Source organism: Stegastes partitus, unplaced genomic scaffold (genome assembly GCF_000690725.1).
Source record: "Stegastes partitus isolate 25-593 unplaced genomic scaffold, Stegastes_partitus-1.0.2 Scaffold160, whole genome shotgun sequence".
In the NCBI taxonomy this organism is placed as follows: Eukaryota; Metazoa; Chordata; class Actinopteri; family Pomacentridae; genus Stegastes; species Stegastes partitus.
Window position 1 is genome coordinate 92,686 of NW_007577891.1, and position 23,943 is coordinate 116,628.

The window sequence follows — 23,943 nt, forward strand, 5'->3', positions numbered from 1 at the left end:
TACTTGGAAGGTTGGTAAGACGTGACCCCTCTTTGGCAACCCATCAAAAACTGCTGTCCTGCTAAAGACATCAGATTTATTTTAATTTTAAATGAACAAAATATTCAATATGCACACCATAATTGTCACCCATCTTGGCCAAAAATGCAGTCCTTTCCTCTTCAGGCTGCCTGTTCCTCTCTTAGTCATTCGACTCAGTAGGTGGCGCTGTCGTGAAAAATAAGGGTCCTAAAAATGCAGTCCTGATTCTGCTTGAGACTTTTTTGAATTCATCATGCATGTGGACTTCAAATTTGATGTTGCTTTTTCTGTGTGGACGTGCTTCTGCAGGTTTTTGACTGTATTTATTGTTTTGTCGGCTCTGCCAGGCTGTTATTAAATCTTTTACTGAGTGCTGTGTTAGCTTTTACCCATCCACAGCACGATATCTGACTACTCATCTGAAAAAAAAAAAACGAGACAGCTGACTGATAAAAAAACATAACTTTATATTTTATTATTCACTTATAAATTATATACTCACATACTTTTATGTGCACTGTTAATAGCTCACAACCTGCCTGCCGTGAGCTATTCCTTCCCACCGTTATGAGCATGAATAAATGATACTGATACATACAGTAATTCATTCGCTGGTGCACAACGTGCAGCAGCTATAGGGGGTATTTGTATCATTATACAAACATAGAAACAAGGAAAGTTCATAAAATATGGCACTTAAGCACACGAGTAGAATAGTTTATGACAGATCCTCTGGTCCACTCCTCACTAGTGTCCAATGATGAAGTGAGAAGTTGTGATGTTTTGCTGCAGAATTTTTTTTCTGGCGTCCAAAGACCAACTAAATATTTATGCAGTTGGCAACAATTCTGCCAGAAGGGGAACAAGAATATGAGATCAGGGGTACGCTGACATCCTGACTCCTCCTGTTGGAGTAAAATTGTACTGGGAAGTAGACTTTTTCAAACAATGCCATTGACAGATCAGTGTCAGATGATATCTATGGGGTCAGGCCAAGAAGGCAAAGCTCTTAACAGGTAAAAAGGCACTTGTCAGAGGGTAGAGTTCTGCTGCATTTGCAATAAAAAACACAAACCTGCTGTTACAAATTGCAAATGATGGATGTTCACTGAGATGGCCTCATTTGAAACTGCAATGCATGGTATCAGGCAGAGAGAGCAACTTTAAATCTGCCTCATCGTCACACAGTATGTTCAAATCCTGATGAAAAACAAATCCTCGTTCAGTTTTAGGTCTGCTGTGAGTTTCTCCAGATTATTTGTGTCTGTCACTCAAACAACTTGTAGATATGTTGATTTGAAATCTGTTCCGAGGGCGTTTTTGGCGTTGCATTTGTAAATACCAGAGTTCATGAGCACAGGATTCTGTATGATCAGACTGCCCTCCTCCGTCATATGAATGCCCCCCTGCACTGTGTACCGGCTATGGGGCACCAGTGTGGTTCGTCCGGGTAACGTCCATGAAATGTCTGGCTTAGGAATGCCAGTTGCGTCGCACTTTAACGTCACCGGGGATCCCCGGTCGACTCTGGTGATGGATGCCAGCGTGCTGGTGATTCGCGGAGGGAACACCATCACTGCGACTGGGTAGGATAGTGTCGACAAACCAAACGAGTTGGAGGCTTTACAGACGTATGTTCCTTTGTCAAATGTGGCGACCTGCCTGAGCTGGAGGGTCCCATTGGTGAGGAAAGATAGACGACCAACGGTTTGAGGTTTGTCCAAAACAACTCCATTGGGTAGAGTCCATGTGATTGATGCCTGTGGCCAGCCGTCCACAGTGCAGGGCAAGTTGAGATTGAGGCCGTAAGTGATCTTCATCCCACCTGGAAAAGTAAATTATAATAGTAAGTTGATTTTATATCAACATGACAGATTTAACAAACAGAACAAGTGCATCAGTATATACAGATTATGCATTGATTCATCATATGCTTTTAGTTTTATCCATTTGGGTCTGACTCTGTTTTTTGTAATTCATTTGGGCAGAACACCTGTGAACACAGACATCATACCCGGATACGGACCAAAACTACTATACTGAGACCCATTAAAGAAAGCGGTCTAAGTCCAGCTACAAACAAATTCTGGAGTGGTTCAATTGATGTGGGGACATAATTTGATATGGGTCTCATCAAACTAAACAGCTCCTGTAGCTGGTGCTTTTTGCATACTGGAATGTGGATTAGCAAACCAGTAGCTAGCAGCTATCCAAGACAACAAAGTATGCTACTTCCCTTATGTTTAGACCAGTTTAGACCATTTTGCTTTCACCCCTGATATATCTAACCAAAAAGTCATTCTGACATAACTTCACTTTTGATACATTCTGAGAAGGTTCTTCCAAGGTCCTACAATGTTCTTAGCAGTAAGTTGTTTTTAGTTTCCAGAATGCTCTTCTTAAAGGCAGGATAACATTTTCCAAAGACGTCCTAAAGTGTGTGGTAATAACATTGTTGGATCAATATGCTCAAATGTTTCTGATACATTTTTGAAATGTTGATTTGTTTTAATGAAACATTGTGGGAATGTTTTATTGAAGAATTGCAGGTTAAATATTTTTCTTTACACTCTATGAATGTTGCATTGAAAACATCCTTCCTTTCATATCATGCAACATTGTGGAACATGGCAGGATCTTTTTTATAGAAGACATGTATTCCTCCAAACATTGTCAGAATATTGCAGGCAAAATGTTCCACCCTTATTAATAAATCACGTTACAGGAACGTTTTATAAAAAGTCATCTAAGCCCTTGAGAATGTCTGGAAAACGTTTTTTTTTTTCAATGTTGCGAATATTCAGTATCCTCCAAACATCTACTGATTGTTCCGTCTTAGTTAACTTTTAACCTCATAGGAACATTATTGTAAGTGTTAAATATCCTTAAAACATTCTTTAAACATTAGATTAAAACATTATTAGAGGATCTAGTTAATGTCAGCCAATGTTGTGGGAATGCTCATGCCAGCTCGGTTTTCTTACTTTTTTTTGTTTTTGTTTCACTGTGAAATGAAACCAAACCAAACCAGGGGTAAATGCAAAAAACAACTAATCCACTTATTCAGCCACAGTATAGACCAAGAAGATTTCTGCTTCATTATTATAAAAGACAAAAACATACCTGTAGAGCCTCTGATCATTGGCTTTCTGCCTGCCTCCAGGGCATAACGTTTCTCCGCTTGTCCTGCCACATTTTTGGCAAGGCACCGATACACTCCCTTATCAGTTGCAACTGGTTGTGAGATCTGTAGAGTTCCATTACTTCGATGATGAATAAAGCGTTGGAGTCTAACACCAGGCGCTAACATCGTCCCATTGGGCAGCACCCATGAAAACTCTGGGTTTGGTTTACCCCGAGCAAGGCACTCAAGGGTCAGTTCCCCACCGTCTTGCTTTATTGGTAAGATTTCAATGTTGGGAACGGCAAAGCTGGGTTTCTCGGCTAGTGATGCCACCTCTAATTCAACCAAAAGAGAGGCTTCACCCAGATGGTTCTTAGCAAGACACGTGTACCTCCCTTCATCTGTTTTCCTCACCCCCCTCAGCTCCAAGCTCCCATTCCGGTGGACTTGGAAGCGACCTCCGAGGTAGGGTGTTGTCAGCGAGTGGCCATAAGGGGTAACCCACCAGACTCTTGGTTCGGGTTTGCCTTCCACTCTGCAATCCAGAAGTGCTGTTTGGTAGGAAACACCCAAAGCCTTTGTAGTGCTCTTCCCTTTCATACCATTAATGAAGGGTTCCTGGGGTTCAGCTTCAACTTTCATGTTTTTGATATCATCACCAGCAGAATTTCGTGCCACGCAGGCATATTTCCCTTCATCAGCCAAGGTCACTTTCTTCACAACTAACATTCCTCCATCCATAATCTGGAATTTGTCCGATGACACTGCTATCACATCTTTTCTTGGTGAGATCCACATGATCCTTGGTGCAGGTTCACCTGTTGCCTGACAGCTCAGTTTAGCTGATTCTCCCAGTTTTACAGTCACCAGCGACTGTGTTTTTAATCTAATTTTTGGAGCGTTTGGTCCCACTATGACGCTCACTTTTCTTTCATCTTTGCCCAGTTTGTTCTTGGCGTAACAAGTGTAGTCACCCTCATCCTTTTTGCCCATCTGCTGGAGCAGTAAAGTTCCATTGCCAAAGATGACATAGCGGCGGTTGCGAAGGCCGCTGTCATCTGATTGAAGGGCGTTGTTGATTAAAGTTCCATCTGGGAGACTCCAGGAAACTTCTGGATCAGGAAGGCCGGTTGCAACACAGTCCACCTGAGTGAGTGGAAGAGAGACAGGTGCATTAATGAATCCAGGTGTTATTTTCAAGTGACGATCAATGTTTTAGTTTACCACTAGGTTAGGAACACTCATGGTCATGGTTAAAAGAAACGGGAAGCCAACAACAGTCTGAAGTTTTGCTTGACTTCTTAATCCACCCTGAGAAATGACTCAAGAGTCATAACTTGTCAAAAGAAACAACTGATCTTGTTTTTTTGTTTTTTTTCTTCCTAAAAGCACTGACTTAATTAGGCAACAAAATACACCAGTAAACATGGGGGACTTGGAAAATTAGTACGGTTTTACCAGTTATGTTTAGTCTGGTTTGTTCTGCCACAAACCAACTTTGAACAAGTACCAAATGCAGGAACATACCTGGAAATTTTCTCCAAAGGTGACCCTGGTTTGTGCAGTTCTCACATGTTCGATTCTGGGAGGAGTCATCAACACCTCCACCTGTTAAAGCAAATACAAAAACAACGTGTCGTAAAAATTCTAGGTTTTGCATGTCTCTTCAAATCTTTAGATTAGGTAGGTTTGGTGTGTGGCGTCAAATTAGCTGCAGACTTTTAATTAAGGATGCACAATGATATCAGCATCATTATCGGAATCAACCAATAATAGCTTGAAAATAAAATTCTGCCACTTGCCCAAAATGAACATTGACACTTTGTTAATATCAAGCCTGACAGGCATTATCTAAATTTTTTGAAAGTATGACATATAGGTTGAAATTGTTTTTCTTATTTTGCTCAGTGACTCTGTATCACCAGCATATATACAACAAAATTAAAATCACATTCTTCTGTGTGTGACTGACCTAATCTTTGATTCTTGAAAGAAGGGGCAGAAATATTATAATTCATTTGTTAAAAGTCAATAACAAGACAGCAAATCCCAATGAACTGCTCTCAGATAGAAATTCAGCTCGGGCTACCTGAAAATAGTTGGCAGCAAAATGAACCTGCCTTAAGTCATTATCTGTTATCTGTTCATACCTGGAAGAGCTCCATGTCCTCTCCATTGGGTCGCTGAAAGACACAGAGATAATTTCCACCATCCAGCTCTGTTAGCTGAAGAATCCTCAGAGTCCCATTACGGAAAACTTTAATTGGTCTCTCCGGGCTGGAGACAGATGGAGGAGAGGCATGAGGTTGATATTAAAGCAGTAAGTCAAGTTTAACTGCACCTTAAGATTTTTAATGTATTTATGATTTTGTTAGTATTGGAGAGTTTCATGGAGTCACAGAAGGGGATGTTTCAGTCACCTGTATCGATGCTCCAGGACGGTTTTGGAGGGTAGTTGCCAGGTAGTTCCTCTTTTGGATCCGGTAGACTCTGGGCAGTGAAGGTAGACAGCAGAACCGTACATAGCTGAGACAGTGTGCTGACGTGATGGAGTAGCGTGGCGGTGGGTTGGAGGGATGGGAAGAGGAGGTGGAGGAGGCTGATGGGAGAAGAAGGATGGCTCTGCTCTCACCTCCAGCTGGATTGTTCTTTTGGCAATTCCCACTGCGTTTGTGGCCAAACACTCATACCTGTAAAGATTGATGGGAGCTTGGTGGCTTTTAAACAGCTTGACTTCTTTTAGTTGAAATATAAATCTGCATTGTTTGGAGCAGAAATGTTTATCATGTCCATATGGCAATGTGGGTTAATAGGCACTAAAATCTAAAAGATCAGCTTTACTTTACAGGCTGCTAACAACTGCACGTCCTTAAGACATCACCTTAAGACTATAAGAAATGCCCATTGCATACCTGCCACCATCCGAGGGCAGAACGTTCTTCACAAACAGTGTCCCGTTGGGGAAAACAAAGAGCCTGCGTCCCAGAAATTGTGATGGTTTCACATGTACGCCTGCTGGGACCATCCACTTTAAAGCAGGCACTGGTTCACCCTTCACAGAGCAGTGAACGTACACACTCCTGCCTGGGTTAGATGGGATTTTATTACTTCAGAGGGATTTTTGTAATATCGTAAAGTGTGTTTGTTTGAATGAGTTTGTATTTGTGTGTCATACCTGGTTGAATGATCACAGTATCCGCTGCTCCTTCGCCTATGCTTGGAGGCAGAGCTGCCACGTGGAGATGATAAGTGATTGTATCTGCACCTGCTGCATTGCTCGCAATACATTTATAGTCCCCTTTGCTGGAAAAATTGGCAGAATGAATTTGCAGGGTTCCATTTTGGAGCAGAGACATTGGAGAGAGGAGAGAATAAACAGTGCCGGCTTCACGAACAAACATCCTGTCTGGAAGAATCCATGAAATCTGAGCTGGTGGTTTTCCAGAGGCAAGACAGTCAAGAGTTACACTTTTCCCGAGGTACACTGCTAACTCTGTGGACTTGGGTGGTTGGATCTTCGGTGCCTCGGTCTGGACAGCTAAGGTGATGACCATTCGATCTGATCCGAACCTGTTCTGGGCCGTGCAGAGGTATTGTCCGCGATCCTGAAGCTGGATGTTTTTGATAACAAAAGTCCCATTTTTGAAGACTTCAAAGCGGGGACCATGCTTCGTGTTAGCTGGGATGGTGGCACCTGAGGAGAGAGCAGAGAGGATATCAATAAGGAGAGATTTATTTGAATAGCTCAATAGTAATTAAAAAGAAACACATAATGGCAGACCTATTCTGTTCCAGGGCTAATAACATGAATGAGGGGAATGCATGTACAGACATCATCAGGGATTACTTCATTTTTCAACACTGTAATTACCAACATATATCTTGTGCACACCAGTCTCTCTCTCCTTCTTTTTCTTTTCATCTCTGTCTCTTACCTGTGGAGACTTTGGTCCATGCGATGTTGGACTCAGGATTCCCTAATGCTTTGCAGGGCAGGAACACATCACTCTCTGCCAGCACTGACACACTCGCTGTGGCAACTGTGGTGATTCGGGGTTTTGCACCACCACCTCCTGCTCCCAACAGCCATGGGAATGGAGGTGCAGCTGTAGGACGCCGGGAGCTGATCCGTCCTGCTGCAAAATTGGGCACAGCAAACAATCCAATGATTCATTCATGAACTACTTTTTTTTAATATTCCAGCATGCAAAGCCCATATCATTATAGCATACCTCCAACAGGCCACCGACCTCCATACTGAACCCCAGGGGTGGTGGGACGGTGAGGAAGAAGGGTCGGGAAGAAACTAGAAAATGATGATGATGAAGGCTTAGCTGGGTTTGGGGGTCGTAAGGTGTAAGTGTAAGAAGCAGTGGGTGCTGGTGGTTTGGAGGTGTAAGGTCTATGTATGGACGGAGGGTTGGGTTTAGGTGTGATGGGTGGTGGAGGGTTATAGTAGCTTGTGCGAGGTTTGGGTGTCACCATCCTCCCGAGTTGAGCGATGCGATCGAGCTGCGCCTGGAAAAAGCCAAATTAAACATATATGGACGAATGAACAACACTCAGAAGGAGAAGACAAAAAATCCTTGTCATACAGAGTACGAGCTGCAGCTGTTAATCTGTACTTGCTATTTACTTTAATATGTACTAACTTTGTCTGTGTTTGACTGTTGTTGTTGGGCATGTAGTGTACAGTCTGTTTTTTGGAAATCTTTTCTTTCCTGCTTGCCTGTGGAAATTAGGTGAAATACAATCGAAAGAATGAACTATATGCTAAATGTAAAATTCAAAAGATCTACGTGCTATGGGGTTGAGTGATACAGATCTGTAGGTTCATCACAGAAGAACGCTTTTCATATTACACTCAGTTATTGTTAATCTGAATAATTTAGGAACATCATATTAAACCATAGGATTTAAATCCAACATTTGTAATAGACAACAAAACAAAAGCTATACATTTTGGATCTTTTTGAAAAGCACTGTACAAAGCATGGTACACAGTTAGATAGTAGAGGTGATGTAATGATTCATGCACACCCTGAAATCCACATTATACCTGTCTGTATCTGTTCCTCAGCCTTATCAGAAAGAGTTGATCCCTAGTTTGCGTCCGGCCATCCACATGATGATTTTGATGATGATGATGTGACGGATGGCTGTTGGACGGGGTAAATCTTGAGTTTCCTGCTCTAGAAACAGTTGGTGTTGGTTTGACTGTTTCAGCTGTGATCTCTGGTCGGTTGGTGACAAATGAGCCGTGAGCCCATGGGTGAGGAAGAGGCCAGGGTCGATGGGTTGCTGCAGGACGAGATCCAGGACCTAAAGGGATCGCAAGTCCGTAAATGAAGCATATATCCATGCATAGTGACATGTCTGAATATGGCATCAACTCAGTACTGGCAAGTCAAATCAATAAAATAGCAAGGAAATCATGACTCAGCAGCTTTATTTACCTTGCCTTGGATGAGGAAATGTCTTCTGACCTGGCCATGACGGGTAGCTGGGATAGTAATGATGAGGATTATAGTGTGAAGACCAGCGGGAGGTTGGAGGGACTCTGGGAGGACTCTGTCTGCCTGGGTTCACCTCAACCTGTCGTCCTGTGTTTCTGTCTTGGTTTGTGTTTGTTATCTTGGAAGTAGTAGTTTGTCCTCCTCCCTGGTTGGTCTGATGGAGCCAGGGGTGAAGAGGCTCCATTATGGGGAAACTGTGGGTGTCAGGCTTTGCAGTTGGCTTGTTTAACACCCTGTCTTCTCTATGTGGGACTTCCTCTTTTGTTCTGCCGCTTGTTGAATCTGATGTGAAGACCTTGGACGATGAAGTCATTGTACGTGTCGGTGTATTGTTTTCTGATGACGGTCTAGTGTTAGGTCTTGGCCTATTCTGTGTTGTTAACCGGACGCTATCTCGTGTACTGTAACGCTGTGTAACAGACTCAGTTTCTGATTTACCATTGTCTCTTTTACTGTCTTCTGTTGCTGTTATATCCTCTCTCTCATTGCTGGCCTTTCCTTCAGTTTTTTTCACATCTACCCTCTTCGTCTCAGGTTTCTGTGGGTTTACGGTGTCTTTATTCTTTTCTTCAAGAGTCTGTGAAGTTGGATTTTCTAGTTTTGGGGTGACAATCGTGTTTGGATTTGGTAAATTATGTCTACCTGCAGAGATATCTACTGTGTGATCTTTAACGGATGGAAATTGGTTAGTGCTACTGTCACGATCATGAGTGTTATGTAGGGTTTCGCTGGTTAGATCTTCATTCTCATCCAAACTCTCACCATTCTTGTCATTATATTCTTCATAGTAATCGCCTTCATCTTCCTCTGTCTGATACTCAGCAGATAAGGTTTCAGGATTCTCCGCTGTAGTTGGTACAGGTGTAGTAGTAGTAGTAGTTGTAGTAGTAGTAGTGGTAGTTGTAGTTGTGGTTGTTGTTGGTGGTGTGGTTGTTGTTGTTGGTGGTGGTGTGGTTGTTGTTGTTGGGGGAACAGTTGTTTGGGGCTTGTTTGATTGACGGGAGAAGGGGTTTAGATGTGGATGGATTCGTCTCATTGGGGGTTTTCTACGTCTATAGGGTGGCCTTCTCCTGTTTGGGTGACCAGGTACAAAGTTTCTTCTTCCTTCTCCCGTATCCTTATTTTCTGACTGTTCAACTGTCTGAGGAGACTCTGTGATAGTTTCAGCTTTTTCTATGATCCCGCTGTCATGCTCCAGGGATGGTGGTGTAATTCTGGGATTTAGATGTAAGTTGTTAGCAGTAGTAGCAATTGTAGTGGCAATTGTAGTTGTTGGTTTGGATGTACTTGTTTGGACAGTGACGGTGCTGGGCTCTTCGAGCGACTGTTCTGTGGGCAGAGCAACACTTGGTTTTGCATTAGCTTTAGCCAAAATCTCTGCCCAACGATTGGGATCTAATTCCTTGACGGATTTATTGGGTTTTCTTTTTGAGTCTTTGATTCGTATCCTTTTTGAAAACCCATTCGGATTCCTTTGCTGTGTTCTTATCTTCTCAGGAAGCTGCGTAGCAAAAGGACGTATAATTTCCTGATAATCTCCCCCTGAACCTTCTCCTTCCTCCACACCAACTGGTAAGGCTGGCTGCTGTCTGTCAGTCTCTGCATTGGCTCTATCAGAAGGCTTTTCTCCTGTAACTTCCACCATGTGAGACAGCATGTCAACGCCGTACAAGTTGGAGGTCAAGCAGCTGTATTCCCCTACATCGTCTAGTGTCAGCTTCTTTACCACCAAAGTCCCATTTTCCATTACTTCTGCTCGTCTCGTCTGTTGTGTGGGGAGAAGAACCTGGTTTTTGGGTAGGTACCACATAGTTTGACTGGGCTGAACTGAGCTCACCTCACAAGGAAGAGAGAAAGAGCCGCCCTTTTTAACAGTAATTTTCTGACCGTTGAAAGCTGTGGGACTGAGTGAGCGTTCTTTGACGGTGAGTCTCAAAGGCATCAAGTCCACACCAGCTTTAGTTTTGACGATACAGTGGTAGAGTCCTGAGTCAGACAATGTGGCATTTAAAATCACAAGCTGCCCTGTTTCAGAAATTTCTATTTTACTGGTCGCTTCCTCTACAATGGACAGATCAGGAAGGATCCACTCCACTTTTAGCCCTGCATCAGAAGTTATAACTCTACACTCCAAATGAACCTTTGAACCCTCCAGAGCACTCTGAATTCGCCCCGGTTGCCCTCTGCGAATTAGTGCCCAGGATGAAGCGAAGTCGTTGTCATCCTCCTGCCCCCTGTGGCTGTTGATTTCCTTTGTGATCACAGTCGTGAAATCCATCACCAGTTTCTTCGTTGTTGTCTGCTGCCTGTTGAGCCTTAAAGTGACTCTGGGTTGAAGCAGCCATGAAGGTTGTGCTACCAAATACCCTTTTAATTCTGTGAAATATGGGGAGTTTTCATTTACAGCTTGGACATACTGATAGGTTACTCTGGTGTCATTTCCTCTCTGTTGACCTCTCTCTAAAATTGCAGGGCTCGCATAGTAATACGCGACCAACTGCCACAGATTTTGCAACTTCTCCCGATCAATCTCGCACTCAAGGTTGGTTACCAGTGATACATTGACGGATAACTCCCCAGGAGAACGTGGATTTACTGTCCACGTCATCGGCGAGCTGTCTTCAGGATGGCGCACATCACATGCAACGTGAGCATTATTTCCGTGGCTGTCCGAGAGAACGACAGTCAGGTGGCCTAAAGGTTTTTGAAAGTCCCGGGTGTACGGGAGGTCAGGCTCTGCTTCCGATTCAGCCCACACTGGATTGTCCCACTGTTTGAGGGGCGAGCGAAGAGCTGGTCGTTCGCAGATAAGTTTGTCTCTGGTCAAACTGAGCACTTGGGAACCATTTAAATGTTGAGGAGAGGAGCACTCGGGGCAAGTCTCACTGGAGCCACGTTCCTTCTTACACTTTATTACTCCTGGAAGAAAGTGGAGGAGAGAAGAAGAGATGGAAGTCAATTAAAGGGAATTAAAAGAAGGGGCAATGGAAAATAATAGCAGACATTTGCAAGGTATAATGAAAGACATGAAACAGCAAGACAGAGGGGGCAATGTGAGGGCAAGTGAGGAAAATGTAAAACATGAGAGTAAGAAAAGTGAAAAGCAAAAAAAATAATAAACATGATAGGGGCTGCAGACAACATTTTGAGGTTTAGGTTCAGTAAATATTCATACAACCAGTACAGTTCAGGCAGTCACAGACCCTTTTTCTCTGATGAAGCAGGCTATAAACATAGTGATGTATTATCAACTGTGCTGCTGAGATAAAACAGTTTGCATATGGGGCTGATTATAGATGACAAAGGAGGGTAATAAAAAGTAAACCATTTAGTCATTATGCTTGTTATGTATGAAACCCCAGAAGTCTAATTATATGTCTAAACTGTGGTTTCAAGGTGAAAATGTGATGGTGCTTATCTCACTACGCTGTGTCTTCTGGCATATAAAAAACACCATATGGACGCGTTCACGGAATTGATTTTCATTGGAGGAGGTCTTTTGCTCATTGTTTCATGGTTTTGGATTTCCCCGTTGAAGAACCAATAAAGCTTATCTTATCTTTAAAATCTAAATCTGTGTTGTTTTAGCTCACACCTCTTTGTTGGGGCTCCAGCAAGCAGCTGCTATCAGCAATCTTCTGACAAACCTACTGTAGGCTACTTGTCTACTTAGTGGACATAATGGACCATTTACCAGCTACAGACTCAGATGTTTTCCTCAGGAGTTGACCTAAAAGTACAATGAATACTTGACTATTCACTTGGAGGAGACAAACTATATTATAATTAATGCTAATAATAATTTGTGTTTGGAGGCACTGGTCTTTTAAGTTCTTTCTTTCTTATTACTTTAACTAATATCCACATTTACACAGGCATTTATCGCATTTGTTGCCTGCTTTCCATGCAACTTTTTGGTATCAGGAAATGCTGCCAGCTCTCTTAAAGTTTTATTATGAGTGTTCATTCAGGCGTCCTTACCGTCATGTGTGGAGCTCCACTCCACCAACCAGTGGAGCTGACAGTCACATGTCCAGGGGTTTCCATGCAGAGAGAGGAGCTCGAGCCTGGGAGCTGTCTTCAGTGCTGCAGCAGGGAGCTGCTCCAGCAGATTGTCTGATAAATGCAGGTGTCTGAGACAAAAACATGATATTTAAGGCTTTAAGGGGTCTCCAGGGCGACAGAGATGGGATATAGTGTTGAGTGCAAATTAACAATTATAGGTTAGCATTCTGGGTATAATGACTAAAGTTGGGTGTGTGAGTATGAGCTCTTCTCAAAGGTACACAAACTCCATTAACTCTATACTGACCACATTTCTCTAAGCAACAACCAATGTTTCAACTCTCCTCTTGATATTCTTGTTGAGATATACTTATTTCAGATTAAACACATTCAAATAGATCCTTCAAAAGTACATATTTGGGGACCTAAACTTAGCTTCAGTCATGGGATCAATATTCACAGTTTTCTGTTTTCTTACTTGAGCCCAGAGGTCCAAAAGCTTCCAAGCACCGACACTGTGATGAAGGTATGAGGGTGGATCTCTTTGAGAAGGTTCCCCTCCAGCTGCAGGAGTTTTAGGGAGGTCAGGCCGGAAAAGGAGTACGGCTCTATAAAGTCTATGAGGTTGTGGTCCAGATGGAGACGGACCAAACCAACGAGCCCCTCAAAGACGCCAGGACTCACTGATGTTAACTTGTTGTAACTCAGCTTCAGAATCTGTCAAAAAGAATTGAAAGAATAAGTTAAGCTCACATTTGCAGAACAATATCAAACAATGATTCAATTAGGAGGAAAAAAAAGTCTCAACTACATATACAACTTGCTTAAAATTGGGCTTAAGTATAATTAGATAACTGCAGGTTTGCCTCTGCCCACTTGACTATGTAACATAACACACAGTCTCGTTTTAATTCAGATATATTAGCATGGAGCTTTAGTCTGTTTAAAGTGCTAATTTAGTTTCTGATTGGAGCCATCTGGAACCAACAGGACTTTTTTAGTTAAGAAATCAAAGTGCAGCTAATTACCGGCTTAAATGTGGTTTGTGTAGCGGGAGACGGGATTTGGCTGTTTGTACAAACACACTGTACGCATTATGGTTCAGTACTTTTAGAAATGCTGTCACTCTTGTCATTTCCTTTGTGATCTGAGTCTCCAGAAGAAAATAAATGTCACACTTGGATGAGGAAGCATCACCCGACCTACAATATGGAATGCAGCAGTAAACTTGGCAATGCAATTTCATTTCCTCTTATGGCCTAATCAAGTTTGTTCAAAGTGCTCCAGCAGTGATTCTGAGGCAGATCTGAATAAAGCAAATGACGCGAACAAATATAAATGTGCAACATCGGTTACCACAAGTATTTAATCACTTTCTCTTTGCTTTCCTTTAGCTCGGATCTCTTCAAACTAAGGTCTCCCTTACTAAATGTAAGGGAAACCTGAGAATATTGCAGAATTAGGTCCAGTATTTAGAGGACTCATTTAAATCTGAGGTCAGTTTCAGGTCTCTCAGATTAATTTCAGTGGAAGTCCACCGTTCAGTAATGTGCAAAGTTCAACAAACAGCAAGTTCTTAATTAGAGGAAAGCTAAAACCAGAAGTTACACATAAAACGGCTCCATTTTTTCACAACATAGTAAAGAAAAACTACAAATCTGTTTGATTTTGCCGACACATTTAGAGTAATTAAGCATTAGTGCTATAGTCATGACATGTATGGACTCTACCTGTAGTGATCTCAGGCTGTAAAACGATCCAGGTTGGACCGTGCTAATGTCGTTGCCATGCAACATGAGCATTTCCAGTTGCCGTAACGACCTGAATTCTGACCCCTCCACCTCCGTCAGGCTGTTATAACTGTTGGAGAGAGAAAATAAACAGAACTGGTTAATGTGATGAAAGAGGAACAGAAGGTCATTAGAGTGGGTCAGAAAGATAGGGAGCTAAAATTAGTTAGAAGTCGGTGCTTGAAGTGAGCTTGGCCAATGTGACCTTTCAAATGAAAGGAAAACGCCTGAAGGAATGACAGATGGAAAGAAAGAAAAGAGGGGTGACGGAAAGGCCTCAGGCAACCTTTGACCCACAATGATTTCTGCTCCTTAAAGCTCTGCTCTGTGGAAAGTAGAGGAAACAGAGAGTCAGGGATTAACGTGGTAATTAGTCTTTATAACCATCTAAGAGTGCACTGATGTACAGCAGGAACTGACCCTGCACAAAGTTTGATTCAAAAAAGTTTCTTGTGTTTATTTTACCACCTTCTCAATATCACCAAAGTACAACTTTAAAGCATCAATCTTCTGTGTGAATATGGCTGCAGAGCATAATTATACCAGCAACCAAAACACAAAGAACTCTTCTCAGCATCTTCAGGTCATTATAGTCGAAATCCGTCCAAGAGTCAAACTACAATTACAGTATAGAAGAGTGGATGCCAAAGATTATTCACAAAAAATACCGTCTGCAGCAAATCACACAGTCTGTTGGCAGGAGCTGAGCGTAATGACAGATTTCAGTGTGTCAGATGTTCAACACCAGGAATAAGTGCAGTGTTGCCTATCTATTCTGCAGTGAGTCCATACGCTGTAAAACACACAACTGAACACATATGTGAGATATGAGAGTTTGCATTTTTCCAATACCATCAATAAAACAGCCAACTCTCTATATATCATCTAGTGGTCACTTTCATCCAGAGAGCCTTTCACTACCATGAATGCACACTTATTTAGCGTAAGTTTTCCCATTGGGATCTAAACGTCAAGCCCTGGCAGCGTTCCTGCTTTTGCTCGTATACCATAACAAAAGCTGTTGCATTCCTCCTGTATCCTGGAGCTCCAGCCATTCACAGAGGAAATATTAGTGCACACTGAAGCTAGTTAAAAGCTCAACAATTATACTATAGATACCCTTTGATTGTTCTTCTTTGTAACTGGTTTTACTACTGTCACACAGCTTTGGTTTGCATCAGTAAAAAAACCAGAACTTGTTTTCGCTTCGCACCTACAAGATCCTCGGTTCGTGTCCTAGTGAGGTCACCCGGGATCTTTCTGCATGGAGTTTGCATGTTCTCCCCGTGCAGTGTGGGTTCTCTCCGGGTTCTCCTGCTTCCTCCCACACTCTCCAAAAACATGTTGAGGTTAATTGGTGATTCTAAATTGTCCGTAGGTGTGAATGTGAGTGTGCTTGGTTGTCTGTCTCTAAGTGTAGCCCTGTGATAGACTGGCGACCTGTCCAGGGTGTCCCCTGCCTTCACCCTGAGTCAGCTGGGATAGACTCCAATGCCCCAGGACCCCAGTGAGGATTAAGCGGTGTATAGATAATGGATGGATGTTTTATTGATACCATGCACTGCATAAGCCTCTTAAAAAATAGAGCCAACATGTTCAATACTCCGGCAGCGAGTTAAAAATCTCTGAGGTGAGAAGCAGTGCAGTCTAAAAAGATTTGCTGTCAGAAACAAATGAGGCACCACCGCCCCTGGACAGCTGGACGTGTCTGGAAAACCTCCAGCGGAAGGCACCTTGTAGGCATCCTAATCAGGTTCCCGAACCCCCTCAGCTGGCTGTTTTCGATGTGAAGGAGCAGCGACTTTACCCTGTCAGAACTGCTTACCCTATCTCCAAGCCGAGTCCAGCCATCCTACAGAGGAAACTAATTCTGGCGACTTTCATTTCATTCTTTCAGTGAGGGGCTGGAACGTAGATCGACTTGTAAATCGAGAGCTTTGCCCTCTGGCTGAGCTGAGCAAACGGAATACTAAGAATTCTTGAAAAGTGTTTCTTAGAGTCTTCAATTTCAGGACTTTACTGCCGGCATTCTTTCAAGAGCCAAACCAGCACAAGTACAATATGGAACCATATATCCTTTTCATGAAGCACTTGTTGGATTAAGTACAAACTATACCGAACAGCCACACTTGAAAGTGGGCCATCGTAGGTGTCTGTTTGAATCCATCCTACACCCCACTCTCACTGTCCAAGAACTTTGTCTGAGGGTTTGAACCGCTACCCTCTAAAGACATGGAGGTGTCAGTGCTGGTAAATATAAAATAAATAAAAACCAAGATCAGCTACTTTCTTAGCTCTGCTCATCTGATCGATTGCGTCACAAAGTGGGCATTCTTGTTGGGTTGCCTTTCTTACTAATAAAACCACCATCAAATCAAATGTGGATGACAGTGTTGCAGAAGTGGTTTCAAATTGCATTTAAATGATTTGTCAGGAACTCAGCTGGAAGCAAACCAAGGCTCTGAGTTTACAACTTCATTTTACTGTTCTCAGTCCAATTTCTGTTTTTGCAATTTTGCATGTAAATTGCCAGGTTCTGCAATGCCCAATTACAAGTGAACTAGACCTTGCAAATGAATATAACACGCATTCCGAGTGTGACAGTTCTAACAACGTGCCATCCCTTCTGATTAGAAGTCATTTGATTTCAGTTTTAATCGTTGCATACTTGCATGTGCTGTTTTCTATAATTCGTCATTAGGAGCTGAATCCAATAAGCCCCGCTGTCACTCTGCCAGGCTCTCTCAGCATGATGAACTCCTTACTATTGGATGTCAACATCTATCTCCTCACAAGCATAAATCCATGTGTGCTATGCTTGTTTCCTGTACATCCTCCACCCCGCTCACTGAACACGTCCTGTGAGAGACGATGGAAACCTGCATTTATTAGAGCATTTCTCTGAACCTAAACTAAAGGAAAACAGGCCCCAGAGTGTAAATAAAGCACCCAAGCGCGTCTGGTGTGACCAAAAGCTTTGCATTAGACGAAATCCCTCTGGTCTGCACCCCACTTTTCAGGGTGGTCTCATGTTTGGAAAGTTAAAGGCTGTTTGCTCCCTCAAGGCTTGGTCCAGTTCCAAAATGTATTCTCTGGTGAAGGGTCCTTGAGAAATATGCTTTGTTCCCATTAGGACAGACACTGCCTCGGCCGCACACAAAGGCACAGCCATAAGGAATCAATAGGAAATAATAAAAAAATGTGTACCATGCTGCAACATCAAACAGATCTCTGCAGTGGAAGCCAATGGAGTAAGAGATGAACTGACAGCGGAGCGACGACGGAAACAAAACATTTTTTTCCAACTTTCGAAACAATGGGCGCTTTATTTTGGGCAGACGCCGTCACCAAAAGGATTCTTCTCATTATTTAGATAAGCTTACCGAGCTAAGCTAACGTTACCACCACAAGCTTGTTCAAACGCTATCTTCAACTAGCTTTCTAGTCTTTTCATTGGTCTCATTTTGATCCTGAAGCTGAAGGTTCCTGTAGCAGGATCACTTTAATTCAGTCTTATCTACAGCGCCAATCGTATCGCAAGATCTAGATATTAGAATACTGTATTGTAGAGAGAAACCCAATGATTCCAGTTAGGCAAGCTCTTAGCATCAGTGCTAAGCCTTAACTGTTGCAAAAACTTTTTAAAAAGTGGTGTGACTTGCTAATTGAAGAGACTCCCTTAAATGATGATGCTGAAAATGGTGGATGTGGTCTTGTTGTGTTTTGTTTCTGTTGCATCAAATTTGGGAAAGTTGCATTTAAGTTTCTAAGAACAACATCAGTGACGCTGATTCATTACAGATCTGATATTCAGACCAAAGTTGACAGATTTGAGTAGGTGTTAGTAAAAGTGTTTGTCAGATCTCACTCTGGCCCGCTAATGGCGACAAGAAGACTCACTGTATTTCAAAATCCACTCAAGTTTCTTTTATTCATAGAGCCCAAGGTAGCTGCTTTTGGCCTCACAGTTTTGCAGCTGTTACTGAATCTGAGGATGTTTTTTCAGGTGGATGTTGTCAAGACCTGTCTGGTTAAAATCAAGTTTCTTGCATTGTTAATGTTGATGTCCATATGGTGTGTTTTATATGCTGGAAGATATATCATGAGTGTAAAGAGCAGTCACGACCATGGCGGAGCCTTAAAACTGCAGCTCTCAAAAATACAGATTCAAACATTCAGGGTTTTATATCTAACAAACCAAAGGAATCAGTCTAGTAAGCTTGTGGGCCTTTTTCTATTCATATTCTTACATTTTTGCTCAGGAAAGTTTTTTGTTTTCATGGAAATAACTTCTTAATATGCAACACTGATACACAGAGACCAGAGAGTGAGTTTAAAAAATAGCCTCAGGCTCAGGTGGTTAAAAAAGAAAACCTGTAAAGGGGTTTTGAACATACACCTGACAGCTACATACATAATATAATATTGTTCCAGTCAAAGCACTCTCAGTAGTTTGAGATAAAGAAAATGAAGGAACAGCATTGTTCCTGTATTGCAGCGTTGTGCTAGTAGATTCTGCCATTTTCTTCATACACAGATTATTGTTCTTACAACATTAACACTCGTTCAACATGTGGAGAAACCCGATTCTTGACCGGCTGCTGCTGACTGAACAATACAAAGAGATAAACAACTAGTGCTTATCACAAATCAGTCTCTCGCTGTTTGTTGCTGCAGCGTGAGAATCAAACAGTGTCCATTTTTCAGACTTTTTGTTATCCTTCTACAGTGAGATATTGTATTTATATGTGCCTGTTTGTGTGTTTTCCACCTTGAAACATGTTTATTGACAGAAGCCAATACAACAGCTAGAATGCTCTGTAGTTACATGTTGGTGTCTGTTGCTTTCAGTCCAATCTGGCCTGAAGAGAGTGGCGTAATTGAATTACTCTTATATTAATATATCATTTCTCTGAGGCCAAACCCTTCCCGTATATTCCCTGCAGTGTAATACTGGCTGTACGCAGCAGCATATGCATTGTGTTTCGGTTTACCTGCAGTGACAACTGTAACCAAACCAGCACATATGGAGCCGGTTTGTCTCCCGTGAGCTACAGCTTGGCACGGCGAAGCAGCTTGTGAGACCAGATACCTCCTGAAATGCTTTATCCCACCATACATTATATCCAGCGGTGAATAGCTGGTGAGCTAATCTGACTACAAATACATCACACCTGAAATGCAGTCAGAGTCTCTCCCACATATGCAAATGAAAAACTCTCCTGTGAACAGAAACAGTGCCGCTCTGGCTGCTGCTTGCCAAGCAGCTCGCTGTGTGAATATGCACCGTTTGGAGTCGATTAGCAGACAAAGCTATTTGTTACATACAAAACAGTGGCTGGTAGTCTTTCTCTGCTGCGTTGGAGGGCAGTGAAAGCTCCGTCCACAATGCAAAGACCCACATGGAGGCGATTAGGAGATTTATTTTGGTACCACATGCTGGTGCTAAGCCCTTATCTCGTGGGTTTAAAAAAGAAGTTATCAAATTTAATGCACCGCAGGCCGCTTGCAGATTATTTCAGTGATGAGACTTGTATCTTTAGTGTACAATGGTTTCTTTTGTTTCTATGGTAAGATGAAGGGATGGCGAGCGTCTCTTCATGAACCAGCCTCCTGAGGCGGCAGAGTAAATTCCCTGCATAAAAGATGATCTTTAAAAACAGTTGCCAACAGGCAGCCTTGTTCATCTGTTAGCTAAAGAAAACATTTCTCTGACAAATCACCTCCACCACATTCCACACCACTTCCTCCACACTGTTTGGTTTTCTTCCCCTCAGACGGCATTGATTTCAGCGTCTCGGTGCTTCTGTGCACAGCGGTGGAGACTCACCCCAGGTTGAGCCTCTCTGTGTCTTTAGGAAAGGTTTTCGGTATGGAGCTGAGGTGTCTGAACGTACAGTGGACCTCTTTAACGGCCGGACAGCTGCAGCTCCGTGGGCAGGACGGGACGCCGTCGACTGGGGCGATCTGCAGGAGACGAGATGATGGAGGAGGAAAAGGTGGAAGTAAATCAAAGGAGGAGGTCAAGAACAAAAGAAGGAGAAGCGAGGAAGTATGAGGAAGCAGAGGGCATGGGAAGATTCAGAAATACAGAGATGAGATGAGGAAAGCAAACAGATGAGTTCAGACCTGTGTAGGAACTGACAGTCTGGAAATAAATCAACGCTAAGAGGAATAAATAGACTTAGGGCTTATATTCAATAGACCAGGTGTATTAAAACTGTGCCTGATGCCATCAAGCTTTCACAGACAAGATTTATGCACATGGGAGTTTCTTCAATGTGCATCCTGTCTACAAAAACCAGGTATATATTCACATAAACTTTAGCTTTTGACTGAAAATTAAATGGTTTTCCAATCAATCAGCACCCACAGCTCTGATGATTTAAGCAACCGACCACCGGCTTCTATAAAAAGTCGAGCGCTTCTGCAGCACAGGCTTACCGTTTGCCAGAGCAGTGATGAGAAGAGCAGCGGAAACCAGGCTGCAGCCGGCCTGCAGGTGATCCTGGCCAACCACCACAGCGCCATGACCGGACGGCCGACTGACCGCTCACGCCATGAACACACCTGCAGGAGAGGATGGACTGATTTAGACGAGCCAACAGAAAGATCTACTGCAGAGTTTTGCAACTTTACCTAATAAATAGTAAAGTTGCATTTGGTATAGTTTGCTATCGGTCCTCGTGTAAAATACTTGACGGTGATAAAGGAAATCATCCACTAGAGACCTGAGCACACCGCCATGACTCCTGCAAACGGTGTCCTGGAATAAGCTCCTGTTTGAACAAGATGAAGGGAGCGTTAAGAAGAATGATAATTAGGTTTCTGCATTGCTAAATAACTACCTTGAAGACCACATTATGTCCTCGGTGCATTTATCGACACAACACAAGTCCTTCATTAGACACAGGCAACCCCTAAAAACTAATCTTAATTCTCAATAATTTTAGAAAAAAACATGTTTCTTCCAGTAAGACAACAGTCTGACATAGCAGGAAATGTTTCCACTTTCAAAAAAAGTCCCCATTAGGAGGTTGGAGAGGTGGTGGAGTCACAAGTTAGGACTTATGATAAGGAAAAGGATACCGAGGTTTATGTCCAACGTGGCACCATTGGATTTAAATTTCATTTTCACTCAGTGTTTTGGTTCGGACACCTAAAACTGCTGTTCCTAGTTTGGTTTCTGATCCTTTCATGCCATGTTTGAAGCTTCTTCTTCTCATGAAAGCAATACAGTAAATGGTCAAGATATGGAAATTATAGTAAAGTATTGGTGATACATCACAAACGTAATCTGGGAGAAAATATGTTTCAGTCAAGACATAGCTGAAAATGCAGTTTAGGTGTGTAGGAATGAAATTTTAAGAAGACGGGATCGCACAGAAATCATTACAGTAGACCTGAACGGATATTTGGGCCTCTTCAGGGCAACAGAAACAATCAATAAATACAGGAACTGACACGTCATCACTTTATACAAACACTTTATTACAAGTTCAGCTCATGTAGACCAATTATAACACTCCAGATGTGGCATTTGGAGTTATGTTTGTGCCTTTTCACCCTTTTTTTGTCTCCTGCATCTCCTGAGAAAAAGCTGCAAACTGCTCCACTATATTCTCAATAGTCAAGTGCAAACATGCTGTTGCTGGAAATTCCAATGCCACCAACTAAAAGAGTTTAGATGTGCGCTGGTGTTGTGATCAGATTTTATCCTGGTTCTTTGTTGCACATGTAAATATCTTATCCTGGTTTTGACAGACCTGGTTTACTGAAATAGAAATCCAGGTTTCTGTTCATTCTCTGTTGGTTAGAAACACTGAGGTTAAGACAAAACTGCACACAGATGATCAGAAACTTGGATATACAATGATCACATACACAAGGACATGAATAACCAGGTTTTTCACATTACATTTAAACACTATATCCTGAATATGATCAAAACCTGGAGAGGATTTCAGACCTGGTTAGTAGAGCACATGTAAAAGCACTGGTGATATTAAACCAAAAAAGCAAAGTTTCAGGCCATAAATGAACGAAAAATATATTTAGAAACTCAGAGGAGCTAAAGAGAACTGTAGAGAATTGAAATTACTTTTCTAATAATTATATCCATATGGGCCAACATCTTGACCTATTCCATATCACCTTGTGTTTTATTTTATTGCACCAACACATATGCAGCCTTTTCATACCTGAGAAGCTTTTGGAACCGAACCAAACTGTTTCTCATTTTAGATTTCATTTTAAGCTTTGACTGGACATGATGAAAGAGAAAAAAAATGATCATAATATCTTGCAAAATGCGTCTCATTAGAAACCGTTTTAAACAAGCCCGAGCTGGTACAGCCACAGATGTTACAGTAGATTGGCAGAGAAAGAAAAAAAAGATAGTCTTTGCTGGGCGTTTGCAGGACTGAGAAATAAAGACAGAGCTGTGAGTAAATTCTCTACGAGTGAGTAAGTTACCGGCAGCCCTGTTAACGCCAAACTATTCGCCCTGAAGGTTGATAAAACACGTCAGAACATTTGTTTAAGCCCTGCCTGTCTTCAGTGCACCTTTCTTTGGGGAACCAAATCCTCTTTTATCCGTCAGAATCGTGTTCAAAACTATGTATGTTTGTAGCCACGCAATGGACGCATCACCTGTCTGCAGCACGGATTAATGTCTCACTTTCAAATAGAGCGAGATCGAATTCACCACAACACGACACAATAGACGCTGGAGTGGAAAATAACTACTGAACGCTGGCAGCTCATCAGTTGTGGTTTGCTGCGGTGCCAGGTGGTTCGGCGGCAATTACGACGGTTTAAATGTTAACATGCTCCTTTTAAGGGCGTCACATACCAATTACATGCAACCACATTCAGTGAAGCACACACACACACACACACAGTTTGGACTTCCTGATCTGACAAACACATTAACCTACATGGAGGTCAGTGTCGACTCACCCATAGTTCCAGCGGCAGCAGCTCAGATCTAATTAATTGACGACTGAAAGATTCTGTTCACATTATAATAAGTGAGAAAAATGTTTCGGGGGAGCTGAGAACATAATGGCTTTGCAAAACAGCACTTCAACCACTGGGATGAATTTCCTTTTGCAGAAAAATCACATGAATTTAACATGTGCAAAAACCTTAAAGCCAGAGAATTACCTGAAAACAATCAACTCTTACATACGTACAACCCTTTGCAGTCATCTTGCTGCTCCTGGAGCAGATACTACTTGAACCCTGACCTTCTGATCAGACTGCTAAACCACTGAGCCGAGGACAGAGGGAGATGCTTCGTGTGAAAGCAGGGAGGGTTGAATGTAAGCTTCACTGGACTCTGGCTCTCACCTGTAACTTTAACTTTAATGCCACAGGTTGCACATGTGATCCCACGGGTTCAACATGCAGGAATGCAGGTTTCACACTTAGGTTTCCCTCTAGTTCCTGCACTGTTTCAAGGAGTTTATGATGAAACTTAGAA

The 23,943-nt window shown here is 42.4% G+C and overlaps 1 protein-coding gene across 1 annotated transcript in view; it reads right to left on the minus strand.

Annotated features, from left to right (window-relative positions):
* Positions 1–464: 464 nt before the first annotated feature.
* Positions 465–23,943, minus strand: part of LOC103355608 (matrix-remodeling-associated protein 5) — a 31,393-nt gene continuing 7,914 nt past the window's right edge. Inside the window, exons 2-17 of the mRNA XM_008279466.1 lie at positions 20,901–21,026; positions 20,287–20,423; positions 14,397–14,526; positions 13,145–13,383; positions 12,643–12,794; positions 8,602–11,580; positions 8,205–8,467; positions 7,378–7,663; positions 7,081–7,281; positions 6,321–6,839; positions 6,058–6,229; positions 5,566–5,835; positions 5,296–5,422; positions 4,673–4,753; positions 3,145–4,291; positions 465–1,846 (exon numbers count right to left, since the gene is read on the minus strand). Of these exons, the coding sequence (XP_008277688.1) occupies positions 1,293–1,846; positions 3,145–4,291; positions 4,673–4,753; positions 5,296–5,422; positions 5,566–5,835; positions 6,058–6,229; positions 6,321–6,839; positions 7,081–7,281; positions 7,378–7,663; positions 8,205–8,467; positions 8,602–11,580; positions 12,643–12,794; positions 13,145–13,383; positions 14,397–14,526; positions 20,287–20,423; positions 20,901–21,026 (7,383 nt within the window). The 3' untranslated portion in view covers positions 465–1,292. The remainder of the gene's footprint in view (positions 1,847–3,144; positions 4,292–4,672; positions 4,754–5,295; positions 5,423–5,565; positions 5,836–6,057; positions 6,230–6,320; positions 6,840–7,080; positions 7,282–7,377; positions 7,664–8,204; positions 8,468–8,601; positions 11,581–12,642; positions 12,795–13,144; positions 13,384–14,396; positions 14,527–20,286; positions 20,424–20,900; positions 21,027–23,943) is intronic.